At 36.7% G+C, this 15,626-nt stretch overlaps 1 protein-coding gene across 1 annotated transcript in view; it reads left to right on the plus strand.

The window, feature by feature from the left end:
- The window catches only part of LRPPRC (leucine rich pentatricopeptide repeat containing), a 111,620-nt gene that overhangs the window by 23,985 nt on the left and 72,009 nt on the right, over positions 1 to 15,626 (plus strand). The window contains exons 12-14 of the mRNA XM_069495137.1: positions 8,457 to 8,575; positions 10,545 to 10,638; positions 13,775 to 13,841. Of these exons, the coding sequence (XP_069351238.1) occupies positions 8,457 to 8,575; positions 10,545 to 10,638; positions 13,775 to 13,841 (280 nt within the window). The remainder of the gene's footprint in view (positions 1 to 8,456; positions 8,576 to 10,544; positions 10,639 to 13,774; positions 13,842 to 15,626) is intronic.

The following is a 15,626-nucleotide window of genomic DNA, read 5'->3' on the forward strand; positions in this document are numbered from 1 at the left end:
GCATTTAGCATACTTTTCCCTTGTACACATGGGATGTCTATAGGACATGAATAAGAATTGAACAAATATTAAATTTTAGAGTACAGTATCTAATTCTTTGGTTTGCATTATTGGTAATTCAGAAAGAGTAGTCTCATAAAAAGATGCTTTTAACAGAAGTACTTTCCCCTTGGGGAAACAAAAAATGGTCTTTTTCATTTTATCTCGCAGTATAATGTGCTTTGGAATGAGATGCAGAGTTGTTAGTGTGACATTGGGTGACAAACAAAATGCACAAACAACAAAAAAAGTGCTTTTAGCAGACTTTCATATTGCAATTTTATTTTAAATATATAGCCGTCTTCTAGTTTAAAGGAAATAGTGAAACAAGTATTCCCTAATTGTTTCTGGCTATAAAAGTCTCTAAATCCTTTTTAGAAAAATCTTTGTGAAAACAATATGCTAGTCGATTAACTCTTTATATATCCTCCAGTTCTGAAAGCTCCAAAAGGTAACCTTTAACCCAGTATTTTTGAACCACAGAAAGTTTATCATTCCATCAAACTCTTTGGGCATGGTAGTATCGTTCACCTTTACACAGGTATGCAAATACTTTGGGTACCCTGTTGAATGTTTGTTTGTTCATCAAGTCGATTTGCTTTCCTCAACCATATCACCATAGACTTGAATTGGTTACTACATTTTGACTACTTAGTAAACATGAAAGAATTTAGGTAATTTCTTTCTGTAGTTGTAGTAGTAGAACTAATAGAAAATGGGCTTTATCTTGACCCCATCTTAGCATCTCGGAATGTCAACCAGCTACCAAAGGTACATTACGTCAATGAAAGAACTGAGAACCGCAGGGAGTTTCAGTGTCTGACCTTGGGTTCCACATCTAGCTGTCAGGAATACTGGGATTAGAACAGAAGGTTTCTGTCCTCCTATTTAAATAATATTTTTATACCATAGCACCTTCATATTAGACTTTGGTAAATATTGCACGGTATTTATTTTATAAAAATTCTTAGCCATTGTTTAAAATTTAGGTACCAATTTTTACATTAAAGACATTTCAAAAAGGTTACTACATTTTTTAATCAATGAAGGCTTTATCTGGAAAACTATAAAATCTTATGCTTTATTGAGAAAAACGACTGGAAGAGTGCAAGAGATTGTCTGTTTTACAGTTTTTAAAAACTGTTCTTTTAAAAAATGTTCTCCTTTGCCAGGAGGTCCTGAAAGATAGTAAAATATATATTCCATAGTCTTTATGTAACAGGGGGATGGCTCTATGTAGTCTGTACGGTTTCTTTAGTGTAAGGTAAGAAAGTGACATTCTTAGTACAGTGATGGTGTTCATTGTCCAGTGAAAGTCCTACATAAACCGGTAGAAATAACAGAAGAAAATAATGGCTGCAATGATGGAAGACGTACAGGAGTGTTTCATGATTAATAAATAAAACCCTACAGGACACCAGAGAAACATACTTGAAGGTCAGGTAAAACTGAACCAAGAGTTTTCAAGAGTAGCATAATCAGATTTCTATTGCATTTTTCTGGCTGCAAGTTAATAGCCATTAACCAACCTCTAAGAAAGATTTTTATAATGGCTTCCTCCTGGTTCATCTTACTAGTATTTTTCTCTGTGGCACAAGTAGAAATGTCACCACTTAGAATAATACATTTCTAGACTCAGAATTAGTAGGGATCTATATTCCTTGGTATATTTAGAAAACAAAAAAATAAAAATGTGAAAGGAGTATAATTTATAAGGAAGAGCTGATCTGAAAGCCTAAATGCCAGTTGTGGGTGAAGTGGTTGAATAGAGGAAACATTTTTCGAAGAGTGAAAAATAGCCCCCTAATAAAAGTGAATGCCCAGGGTAGAGCAGAAAGTCATCTGGTGCAAAACAGTCATAGTTGCTGAAAGTTGTTCACGTAAGTCATGTATCTTTCCCAATAGTTTATTTTAATTCAGATAAAACTTTTTAAGCTAAGACTTTCCTCTAGATTTATAGACTTTCTCTTGGCTACATTGAAATATTTTTATTGGATTGTTTTTTTTTTTTTTTTTTTTTTTTTTTTGAGACAGAGTCTCACTTTGTTGCCCAGGCTAGAGTGAGTGCCGTGGCGTCAGCCTAGCTCACAGCAACCTCAAACTCCTGGGCTCAAGCGATCCTCCTGCCTCAGCCTCCCGAGTAGCTGGGACTACAGGCATGCGCCACTATGCCCGGCTAATTTTTCTATATATATATTTTTAGTTGTCCATATAATTTCTTTCTATTTTTAGTAGAGATGGGGTCTCGCTCTTGCTCAGGCTGGTCTCGAACTCCTGACCTTGAGCGATCCACCCGCCTCGGCCTCCCAGAGTGCTAGGATTACAGGCGTGAGCCACCGCGCCCAGCCAGGATTGTTTATTTAGTCTTAGTTTTGATTTCCTAAGTTTATAGAGGTTGGGAAATCCATTTATATCTAAGACAATACTATAAGATTATTTTTTTTTTTTTTTTTTTTTTTTGAGACAGAGTCTCACTCTGTTGCCCAGGCTACAGTGAGTGCCGTGGCGTCAGTCTAGCTCACAGCAACCTCAAACTCCTGGGCTTAAGCGATCCTACTGCCTCAGCCTCCCGAGTAGCTGGGACTACAGGCATGTGCCACCATGCCCGGCTCATTTTTTGTATATATATATTTTAGTTGTCCATATAATTTCTTTCTATTTTTAGTAGAGACGGGGTCTCACTCTTGCTCAGGCTGGTCTCAAACTCCTGACCTCGAGCGATCCACCCGCCTCGGCCTCCCAGAGTGCTAGGATTACAGGCGTGAGCCACCACGCCCGGCCCATAAGATTATTTTAATCTTTTTTATTTTAAAAAGAAATGTGAGTTGTTTTTTATGAGAATTTATGTAGGTATATGAGATCAATCACCTTTTTCCTTCTTATTGGTAAGTGCGTCCCTCCTCCCCTCTGACTGCAGTTATTGAAGTGAGTATCTTTATGTGCTCCCCTAGGATGCCTGAGGGGGTGACCCAACTTACCCTGAGCAGAAGGCTTGATCCCAGATTTTCTTAAGCCTGCTTTAGTTTCAGTTAAAAAGATAATGTTAAGATGGCCAGGCACAGTGGCTCAGGCCTGTGTAATCCTAGCACTCTCGGATGCCAAGGTGGGAGGATTGCTTGAGGTCAAGAATTTGAGACCAGCCTGAGCAAGAGTGAGACCCCATCTCTACCAAAAATAGAAAATATCAGCTGGGCATGGTGGTGCACACCTGTAGTCCGGCTACCCGGGAGGCTGAGGCAGGAGGATTGTTTGAGCCCAGGAATTTGAGCCTGTAGTGAGCTATGATGATGCCACTGCACTCCGGCATGGGCAACAGAGCAAGACTTTGTCTCAAAAAAAAAAAAAAGAAAGAAAGAAAGAAAGAAAAAAGAAAGATATGTAAGGCAAAAATGCCAACAACGCAGATCATCTAAATGAGCAGAATGCACTTCTCCCCCTGATAAAACAGTACTGGAACAATGAAGAATTAAGAAAATGAAAGGTATTTGAGGCATAGAAGATGGGGTGAAGTGTTTTGTGTAGGCATAAGAACCTTCTATCTGCAATCAATTTTTTGGCCTGTTTTCAAACATTAAAAAAAATCTATCAGGCCGGGCGCGGTGGCTCACGCCTGTAATCCTAGCACTCTGGGAGGCCGAGGCGGGTGGATTGCTCAAGGTCAGGAGTTCGAGACCAGCCTGAGCGAGACCCCGTCTCTACTAAAAATAGAAAGACATTATATGGACACCTAAAAATCTATATAGAAAAAATTAGCCGGGCATAGTGGCGCATGCCTGTAGTCCCAGCTACTCGGGAGGCTGAGGCAGTAGGATCGCTTAAGCCCAGGAGTTTGAGGTTGCTGTGAGCTAAGCTGACGCCACGGCACTCACTCTAGCCTGGGCAACAAAGTGAGACTCTGTCTCAACAAAAAAAAAAAAAAAAAAATCTATCATCTGAAAAACTTAAAAATTACTGATTAGAGTATTTGAATACAGTTAACAAAATTGTCATTATTTCTACTGTAAACATTCATTTAGTAGTTTTAGGATTAAACACATATTTTTCTGTTTAATTTTAGTGACTGCCCTGAGAGGTAAATAGGGAGCTTTATTATCATCATTCCTATGTTACAGACAGGGAACCACCTACAGTCACCTTTTGGTGGCAGAACAAGAACTTGATCCCACTTCCTTCTGATTCCAGGAAAAAGTGTATGTTTTAGCGTTTTTGTAGTGTTCCAAGCACCTGCCAGCAATTAGGGGTCTTGGTTTCTCATTCAAGTTCTGCATGTGGTCTTGGGGAAATCACTTTGCACTTTTGTTAAAATGAGGATTAATTGACTTCCCCCCTCCTTTTTTTTCTTCATTTTTTTAATTGAAAAAAGTTATATATATTCAACATATACAATGTGATGCTTTGATATGTGGATACGTTGTATACTGGTTATCATAGTCAAATTAACACATGCATCACCACCCCTAGTTAGTTACCATTTGTGTGTGTGTGGAGGAGGGTGAGGACACTTAAAATCTGTTCTCTTCTTAAATTTCAAGTAAATAACACAATATTTTTGTTTGTTTGCTCATTTGTTTTTGAGACAGGGTCTTGCTCTGTCACCTGGGCTAGAGTGCAGTGGTGTCATCAAAGCTCATTGCAACCTTAAACTTCCAGGCTTAAAATCAGGCAATTCTCCTGCCTCAGCCTCCTAAGTAGCTGGGACTACAGGTGTACACCATGACACCTGGCTAATTAAAAAAAAATTTTTGGGGGGCTGGGCGTGGTGGCTCACGCCTGTAATCCTAGCACTCTGGGAGGCCGAGGTGGGCGGATCGTTTGAGCTCAGGAGTTCGAGACCAGCCTGAGCAAGAGCGAGACCCCATCTCTACTAAAAAAATAGAAAGAAATTATATGGACAGCTAAAAATATATATAGAAAAAATTAGCCGGGCATGGTGGCGCATGCCTGTAGTCCCAGCTACTTGGGAGGCTGAGACAGGAGGATCCCTTGAACTCAGGAGTTTGAGGTTGCTGTGAGCTAGGCTGACGCCACGGCACTCACTCTAGCCTGGGCAACAGAGTGAGACTCTGTCTCAAAAAAAAAAAAAAAAAAATTTTTTTTTTTTGTAGAGGTGGGGTCTTGCTTTCTTGTCCACACCAGTCTTAAACACCTGGTCTCAAGTAATCCTCCTGCTTCAGCCTCTCAAAGTGCTAGGATTGCGGGCGTGAGTCACGAACCGGCCAACAATACAGTATTATTAAGTATAGTCACCATGCTGTACAATAGATTCCTAGAATTTAATTGGCTTATAACAGAAAGTTTGTACCTTTGACCAACATTTTGCTATTTCCCCCAGCCTTACCCTAGTTCCTGGCTGTCCTCCTTTTTGCTTCTGTGAGCTCACCCGGTTTTTAGATTCCTCATATAAGTGAGATCATACAGTATTGTCTTTCTGTGTCTGGCTTATTTCACTTGATTAATTGACTTCTAAAGGCATCTCCAGCTTTATTTCCATAGAGAAGCACCCCTGCTCCCACCCTCAATAGAGTTGAAAGCCTTGTTAATATAGTTTGCTTATACTGATCTAAGCGAAGTTGTAATATTGATATTCTTTGTGTTTAGAGTGTTATAGTTCTGTTACTCTGTTGTCTTCAGTCTTCACCTAGGCCTAGATCACAAGAATTTCTTCCGTACCTGCAGATATTTCCATTCTGGGAGCTTTGCTTCCATCCATTCAATAGATACGAACTCAGAAAATTGTTCTATTCCTTGAGTGCTTTGACCCATATTGCCTTGTGTAGTCTGTGGATGGTAGTTAGAAAGATTAAGCCAAGCAATGTGTGTAGGGGTGTCTAGAAGACACGATTCCTGGCATTTTGCCATTCCTTATATGTAAGCTAAGAAATTATGTTTCAAAAACGTGAAGTTACTTGCTCAGATTTACACTGCCGTTATGTGACAGAACCAGGGTGGAAAGCTTGGTAGCCTGTTTTTTTGTCACTTCACCAGAAACTTAGCTGTTTTGCTTTAAGTCATAGTCATGAAAACGATTACTGGTCAGAAAGGACACTGAGGACATTAGATTACCACAATAGTGTTATTAGTCATTAAAAAGCAATTTATGGCCAAGCATGATGGCTCAGGCCTGTAATCCCAGTGCTTTGAGAGGCTGAGGCAGCAGGATCCCTTGAGCCAGCCCAAGAGTTCGAGGGTACAGTGAGTTATGATTGCACCACTGCACTCTAGCCAGGGTGACAGAGTGAGACCCTTTCTCAAAAACAAAAGAAAAAAGAAAAAAAATCCTATCATTTGTGACAACATGGTGAACCTGAAGGACATTATGCTAAGTGAAATAAGCCAGACACAGAAAGACAAATACTGCATGATCTTACTTGTACGTGGAATCTTAAAAGTTGAACTCTTAGCAACAGAGAGTAGAATGGTGGTTACCAGGGACTGGGGGCTGAGAGGAAAGAGATGTTTGTCATTGGGTATAAACTTTCAGTTATTAGGTGAATAAGCTCTGAAGACTAAATGTACAGCATGGTGATCATAGCTAATAGTAATGTATACTTGAAATATGCTGAGAGAGTAGGTCTCAGGGTGTTCTCACCACACACAAAAAATAGTAACTAGCTGAGGTAATGGATACGTTAGCTTGATTGTGGTGATCATTTCATAATGTATACATATATCAAAACACCATGTTTATCTTAAAATATATACAATTTTTGTCATTCATGTCAATAAAGCTGGCTGAGGAAAATAATTAACCTAATCTCTTCAAACTTCAGAGGTTTTAAATGTATTTTTCAAGATGCAAAAAAAATAATGCAGAAAACAGCCCAAAAATTAAAGCAAGTTTCAGGTTTCAGTCTTCAATCCATTTTGAGTTAATTTTTGCATATAGAATAAGATAAGGGTCCAATTTCATTCTTTACATATGGATATCTAGTTTTCCCAGCACCATTTCTTTTTTTCTTTGTTTTGTTTTTTTTGAGATGGGATCTTGCTATGTTGCCCAGGCTGGACTTGAACTCCTGGGCTTAAGCGAACCTCCCACTTCAGCCTCTCCAGTAGCTGGGACTATGGGTGCATGCCACCATACCTGGCTCCAACACCATTTCTTGAAGAGACTATTCATTCCTTAATATGTATTTGCTGTGCCTTTGTCAAAAATTAGTTGACTGTATGTGCATGGATTTATTTCTGAGTTCTATATTCTGTCTAGTTGGTCTATGTGTCTGTTTTTAGGCCAGTTTTAGGTAATTTTATATATAATGAACTTTCTAAAGTTCAAATATTATGATCCGTAATCTAAATTTTATCTATTGCTCTTTGGCCTTTTGGCTAAGATCAAGTGCATAATCTAAATTTTATCTAAAAGAAATATGCAAAAATTCATAATATAGTTAGATTTGCCTGTGTCTTTCTGTACTCAGTGGGAATTTATGACCAACCATTTGTTCTAGAATTCATTATATATCAAATTTATAGAAATATAATTTTTCTTTGGGGCTGTCATAGGGCAGAAACAGATTTTTAGGGGGAGTTTTAATAATTTGAAGGTAATGAAGCCAAAGAAGTAAATTTTAAAAAGGAAAACAATTATTTCCTTTCTTTTTATTAAACTGTGGCCTCTGTCAAGTTAGGTGACACCTGAGGGGTTTGACAGTTGGCTAGAATTAATTGGATCTGATATAAACAAATCAGTTTGTACTGTTTGAAGCTAGCGGTAGCTTTGGAAAACATGAAATGACTTAATAGTTTTTAAGAAGTTATTAAAAGATATTTTTGTGAGTAGGGGATGAGATAGAACAAACAACTTATTATATTTTTAAGTTAGTTTTATATACATTGAGAGACTAATTCATTAGAATCAATTGTTCTCTTAATTTTTCATTCTTATAAAACATGAAGTCAGAAGTTAGTAACAGAATTTTTTTTATAAGTTCTTGATTAAAAACACATTTTGAAACTCCTTTTGTCTTTGATAGAGCCCCTCACCGCATTCCTCTTCCAGTCCCTTCCCTTGTTAGCATTTATTCTCATTAAGTTATATTGTGTAAGTCCATCATTGCTCTATCATAGCAGTGATATTTATAATATAATGTAGTATAATATAAAATAGTACTGTTCAGTAGGGGTGCCAGAAATGTTGGGCACATTGCTTAATTGTGTTAAATTCCATTATGGTCAAAATTTCAAGAATGCTTTCTTAGCACTCACTACTGAATTAGTAAAGGAATATGAAGAAAGGAGGGATTTTTTAAAAAATTTATCATCATATCTCCCTGTTGCTTTTCTGCTTTCACTTTTAGACAGTGTGCTGAGTAATTTTCCTACATTATGATTCAGAAAGTGATTGAACTGAACTTTCTGATCTTTTGTTAATTTATTTCAGGTTCTTCATCTCTGTGCTTCTAAATTTTATCTTACAGGTATAATTGAAGTCCTCAAAGGAATGCAGGAATTGGGAGTAGATCCTGATCAGGAGACATATGTAAATTACGTGTTTCCATCCTTTGAAAGTGTGAAGGCAGTCCATACTGTTTTGCAGGTGAGTAAAGTGTGGTTTTAGTTTCATAATTGAAGAGAATATCTTTCTTTCCTAAAATTTAGTGGTCACCAAAAATTCACTGAGCTGAGGACTAAAAATGGTCAAATCTGTATACAATTTTCTAAAGCTTTGTAAAAATATTAGTTGGTATAACATTTTTAGTGGTTAAGTTTTAAAATTTACAAAGGCAAAGTAACATTTTTCTTGTGTGTTGCAAAGGCAGTATGCCAGTATCAGAAAAAATTAAAACAATATTCACTGCTTAATCCCACCCTAAAGTGCAACTGCGATTTTCATTTTTGCAATGTTGGTTTTCACTTCCATATGAATTTTTATAAATGCATTAATAGTATATTTACTAATCTCTATTCTTTAGTTTTTTAAAATAATCTTTTATTTGACTTAAAAGCTTTATTTTCCTGTCAAATAGTTTTTGTCCCTACAAGAATAGGCAAGATGTTGATAGAGGCATATGAAGAAGTTGACTTGGACAGCGCATTGGATCAGCAAGGGTTGTATTTTCCACTTTCAAAACACAGTGCTGTATAAATTAGGAACAACATGACAGAGCACTGAATAAGGAGTATTTTGTTTGAAACATCTGTTTCCTAGGCGGTTATTCTCATAATACCTTGATTTTTCTAATAATGTTAGAGTGTTCCTTTCTTTCCTTAAAATTATTACATAATTAAAACCTTTTTAAAGTTCATGTCTCAAGTATTTTTACCTCTCTCCCTAAGTTCTTAGTGCAGTATTTTATGCCTGTGCTGTACATATTTTAGTATTTAAAAAATTTTTTATGAAATGATTTTCCTACATATTCTTATTTTCCCAAATGTTTTCTTTCTTTGCAGAAATATGGCCCAGGATTTTAATGTCTTCTTCATTACTACTTGTGCTTTCTCCCCAGTGATTAGGGGGAACCAGATGTAATTTGGAAACTTATCCTAACTTTGGTTACATTTATTCTCATTTCAACTATTTTTTGCCTCTATTGTTGGAATTTCAGTAGTATTAAGTATTGTTGGCTCAAAAACATTACTCTGTTAAGTGCTTAATCGAATCCACAGTATTGATATGCTTTTTGTCTTCATCTATGCAATAAAAATTACATTTTTCATCTGTTTTAAAAGACTGCATAATAGGTTGATAAAATAGAAAATACGAGTAACTCATAAACTACACAACTCATCCACAGTTCCTTGAGATAGTTGTTATTGCTTAGCATGTATATTATTTCAGATGTGAGTATGTTTAAGATCTGTTTTAGCAAAGAGTAGATTATACGATTCTCATATTACCTGACAACCTACATTTTTTTATTTGGCACCTTTCCATAACAGTATATAATTCCTCAAATTATTTTTTATGCTTGTATGCTATTTTATTGTATTGATATATCATAATTTATTTTTATACATTGTTTATTGGTTATCTGGGTGGTTTTTAATATTATGCTGTTATAAAATGATTCAGTAAATATATTTGAACTAAATAAAATTGGTTTATATACTTAAATCATTAAACAAATGATGTTGGGACAAGTGATGAACTACTTGAAGTTAAATTAAATTTGATCCTTACCTCATTACATGCCCCAAAATACTGTTTTAGATCCATGCATTGAATTTTTGTTTTGTCTTGGAGAGAGAGTTCTAGTGACTTTAGTAGTAAACTCTTCTGGAAGGAAGGCCCTCTAAGGGTAACAGATTATCTGTATTTGAAGATAAGCATTTAATTTGGAATGTTGGAGCTACGTCTCAAAACTTAGACTAAAATTCAGTTATTTAGCTTATATATTATCCTAGAAAATTTTTTATTTATTTGTATTTTTTAAATTATTTTTTAAGATGATAGATTATCAGAGAATATGGTGATAAAAAGAAATAGGGAAGCAGGAAATTTGAGTGGTATATCAAAATATTATTTAGCTGAAGCATATTATCATTGATATATACTTTATCCCTAGGAAAATGGATGTCTTCCTAAAAGTAATACGTTTTCTCAAGCTGAATTCAGAAGTGAAGCAGTAAACGGGAACTTAGACTATATTTTATCGTTTTGTAAGTATGCAACATTAGCAGTAAACTTGACAAGTGTTTCTGTACTATGGAGGGCATGCTGGGTACTTCATGCAGTGAATGCAAGGAAGTTTTTATATGTTTTGTTAAAACCAGACTGATAAGACAGTTTATGAGTTGAACCTGTGGATAATGTGAAAGTAATTTTAAAGTTGGAAGGACTTTGGATATAATACGATGTTGGAGTGGAGGTTGGACTGGGGACCCTGAAGACTTAGGTCCTCTTTATAATTCAGCCACTGATTATGTGACCTGGAACAAGTCTTTTAACCTCTCTTTGCTTCAGTTTCATTAAGTGGGTATAGTACCTGTCTACCTTGTGGGGGTTGTTGTGAAATCAGATAAGATAACTGTTTCTGAAAGTATTTTCTGAACTAACATCTAGATTATTTTGACATCTAGATTATTGTCACGTAAATTACATGAAGCCATCTCCTGGTCTTCATTAACAAAAAACACCGCATATGTTTACTAAACATTTAAAACTGTTGGAGTGCTTTACAATTCTCATCACATGGTAATTCAGTTACCTCTATTGATAGATGAAGAAAGGCATAGAGAGTTAAATGATTTGCACAAGATTAGCAACTTGAGCCAGAAGCAAGATCTTCTGACTTTATTTTTTTCACCACACCACATTTTATTTTTAATAAATACATAAGACGTTGCCAGTTTTCAGAGCCTGTGAAAAATATGCCATTTAAGAATATAACATGGAAACATCAGTTTTTTTTTTTTTTTTTTGAGACAGAGTCTCACTCTGTTGCCCAGGCTAGAGTGAGTGCCGTGGCGTCAGTCTAGCTCACAGCAACCTCAAACTCCTGAGCTCAAGTGATCCTCCTGTCTCAGCCTCCCGAGTAGCTGGGACTACAGGCATGCGCCACCATGCCCGGCTAATTTTTTTTTTTTTTCTATATATATTTTTAGCTGTCCATATAATTTCTTTCTATTTTTAGTAGAGGTGGGGTCTCGCTCTTGCTCAGGCTGGTCTCGAACTCCTGAGCTCAAACGATCCGCCCACCTCGGCCTCCCAGAGTGCTAGGATTACAGGCGTGAGCCACCGCGCCCGGCCGGAAACATCAGTTTTTAGCTCCCTAAAATGTTAAAAGTTAAGCTCTGGTTAATGTATAATCAAATTGTATAGGTAGAAGCTTTGTAAAAACCAAGTTATTGATATACATTACCTGTGTATATGTCATTTAAAATAGTGCATTGTAATATTGTAAGGGAAAGGCAAAGTGTCCAGTATGGAAAATGGTACTGTTACAGGTATAATTGTTTGAGTCGAAGGTTAGGTATTAATGCTGGCTGCTATCTGAGTGTATTGATTTTGCCTTCCACTCTGTATAATGTGTGGATTTTCCATACTGACAAGATGAAAACAGAGAAGCATTAGCAGAGGAATCTGGGCTCGAAAGGTGCATGCATGAGAGCTGCCTTTTCCTTTTGTCATACCATCCATTTCACTTCATTGTCAACCTCTTGATTTTTCAGACTTGTTTGTTGCTAAGGAAACTAGATGCTTTTTGTCAGCAGCCTTCCAGCTTACTGAGATGTTTCTGGTCACCTTTTTCATGAATAAAACCTGACAGTGTTCTGTGAAATAATATTTTTGAATAGTATAAAAATAAATTTTCAAGAGGTTGTTTATTAAATTTGAAAAAGAAAAACAATTCCAGGAACTTTAAAGAATATTTGCGCTTACTCTGGTCAGTACCTTCCCCTCCCCCCTTGATTTACAGGTCTGTGAAGAGCAGTTCTGTAATTGCTGGTGTTTGCTTTAGGCAGCTCTTGGGTCTGCAGTATGGTTACTATTAATACATCACAAGCCATGCCAGGTCATAGAGAAGAGAAAATGGATTACCTTGATTAAGTTTTGGGGTAGTAGGAAACGTTTTCCCCTTGTGTTTGTAGGTACGGAAAATTAATTTGACCAGGCAAAATTAAAACTGCTGAGAGGCCTGTGGTTGTGTCCACTTGGAAATTTCTGGAGTGACTAAGTGCAGGTCCTTTTCTGAATGATTTTTAGATTTTCAAAAGCTTTACTGAGGAACTTACATTCTTTGTTCAAGGGATATAGTAGCTGATCTGAAACAATTCTTGTGTGGGTTGGTTAATTTTTTATTTATATTTAGGGGAGTTGTACAAATCTTAAAAATGACTCTGACTTCTCCCATGAGCTTTTAAAAAAATTAAACCAAGTATCTTAATCTTCATCTAAACTGTATTTATTGTCTTAAGAATTTGCCTCTATGATTTCATCTCTAATTCCACCTATCTTGTATCATACAGTAGCCACATTACATTTATAGTGAAAAGTAACTCAGTTACTTATAACATGGTACCATTTTGAAACAATTGCAGGGAAAAACAGATTCAGGAGATGCCCACTGTGATTCCATTGGTAGTTACGGCAAGGGTTATGTGAAGAATCAGTATAAGGCCTGATTCTTGCACTGAGGCATATCAGGCTTATAATGTCAGCATGGAAACATGCAAGGGTGTAGACTGTTAAATGCCAAAATGAGTAGTAGAGCAAATTAATGCTCAGAAAAATGAAAGATCAATATAAGTCAATTCCATAACAGAAGTGAAGACTTATTTTGTTAAGACTTTGTCATTCTTGTGTGACTGCTGGTCATTGATCAGAGTGGAAAATTAAATGAAAAAGTGTGAATGGTTCAACAGAACCCAATACCTCTCAGAAAAGAACATTTCCCTTCATCTACTGTCTTTAAAGGACAAAAGTACTATAGGGTATTACAGTCTCTGTCTTCACAGTGCCGCAGTGTCCAATAACTTACAGCCTCCGTGTGTGTATCAGGCAGACTCTGAGTATGCCAGAATATTACTAATAGTGATTGCTGTTTATATGAAATAATTATAAATTTATTAGTTGTATGTATTTATGAAAGTGAAGTAAATATGCACTAAAAGGATAGCTTATATTGCAAATACATATTACTGTATTATCGAATTAATTTTCTATGAAAACATTTTCATTCTTTAAATAAAGTTTCCAAAATGAAAGCTAAAAGATGTAAGTTGATAAGGTAGGGTTTTTTGGTTTGTTTGCTTGTCTGGTCTGAGATTTAATGATGGTCATTTTCTTTTGCAGTGAAATCAAATACATTGCCTTTCTCGTTTAATACTTTTAGAGGCACCCTAATTCTAGCCTTTAGGAGGTAAGTTGATCAACTTAAATGTTTTTGCCTAAATATGGACTGATTTATCCTGTCCTTTTGACCTATTGCATGAGGAAAGATATGCATATTCTTATTTTCCAATAACTTCTATTATATCTGAAATAACCTTACCTGTTTTATTCTTCCAAGTACTTGAATTGAGTTTAGGCAGCCTTTTGTGTTACCTTTTTTGAGAAATACACACAGATTTGATAAACCTGTTTCTAAGATGAAAGTGCTGTTTGAGTTAGAGACAAATTTGCATGTTCAGTTTATTCTTTGAGAATTTAATTACAAGTTGCCTTTTTTTTTTTTTTTTTTGGAGACAGAGTCTCACTCTGTTGCCCGGGCTAGAGTGAGTGCCGTGGCGTCAGTCTAGCTCACAGCAACCTCCAACTCCTGGGCTCAAGCAATCCTCTTGCCTCAGCCTCCCGAGTAGCTGGGATTATAGGCATGCACCACCATGCCCTGCTAACTTTTTCTATATATTTTTAGTTGTCCGGTTAATTTCTTTCTATTTTTCAGTAGAGGCGCGGGGGGGGGGGGGGGGGTCTCGCTCTTGCTCAGGCTGGTCTTGAACTCCTGACCTCGAACGATCCTCCCGCCTCAGTCTCCCAGAGTGCTAGGATTACAGGCGTGAGCCACTTTACCCGGCCACCAGGTGACTTTTATTCGTTATAATATTAGTCTCCCCTGTGTGCTCAGGGAATGTTAATGACTTTGTCCTTCCAGTTTTCTTATTTTGAAAATATTTAAACATCAAGAAAAGTTGAAAGCATAATATAAGGACCACCTACATACCCTTTATCTAGATTGACCAAATTGTCACTTTTAATATTTTTACCCTATTTGCTGTCACCCATGCTGGAGTGCAGGGGCATCATCATACCTCATTGCAACCTCAAACTGCTGGGCTCGGGTGATCCTCCCACCTCAGCCTCCAGAATAGCTGGGACTATAGGGGCACACACCACCATGCCCAGCTGATTTTTTTTTTTTTTTTTTTTTTTTTTTTGAGGGGATGAGGTCCCACTGTGTTGCTCAGGCTAGTCTCACTTGAACTTTTGGCCGCAAGGGATCCTCCCACCTTGGCCTCCCACAGTGCTGGGTTTACAGGCACACGTTACTGTGCCCACCTTTGTACATTCTTTCTCTACATGCAGAGCATATATATGCACCCAGACACATATGCAATATTCTGTTTTTTTTTGTTTTTTTTTTCACTTGAAGTTGTGGACATCCTGGCACTGGATCTTTCAGCATATATCTCTTAAGGATAAGGTCATCATCTATATATCCTAGTATCAATATCGCTCTTAAAAAATATAACAATACTTTGTCTTCATATGATATACATAGTTCATATTCAGATTTTCCTAGTTATAAAAATTTCTTTTATAGCTGTTTTACTTTGTGATTGAGAAGTCAAGTTCATGCATTGCATTTGCTTGCTATGTCTCTTTAATCTCTTAATCCAAGATAATTCTTCTACCTTTTTTGTTTTTTGTGGCACTGTTTTTTGTGTTTGTTTTTTAAAGAGTTCAGGATAGTTTCCTATAGAATGTCCCTCCCACATTTTGTTTTTGTCTGAATTTTTTCTCATGATGAAACTCAGATTAAACATTTTTAGCAAGAATACTTCATAGGGTATAGGCACTTCTTATTGTATCACATCAAGGGATATAAAATCAGGTGTTTAATATTGATGCCAGCAGCTAAGTTTGATCACTTGGTTAAGGTGGTGATTCTCCCCACATCTCTTCCTTGCAAAGGAACCTCATCCCC

Source organism: Eulemur rufifrons, chromosome 19 (genome assembly GCF_041146395.1).
Source record: "Eulemur rufifrons isolate Redbay chromosome 19, OSU_ERuf_1, whole genome shotgun sequence".
Lineage (NCBI taxonomy): Eukaryota > Metazoa > Chordata > Mammalia > Primates > Lemuridae > Eulemur > Eulemur rufifrons.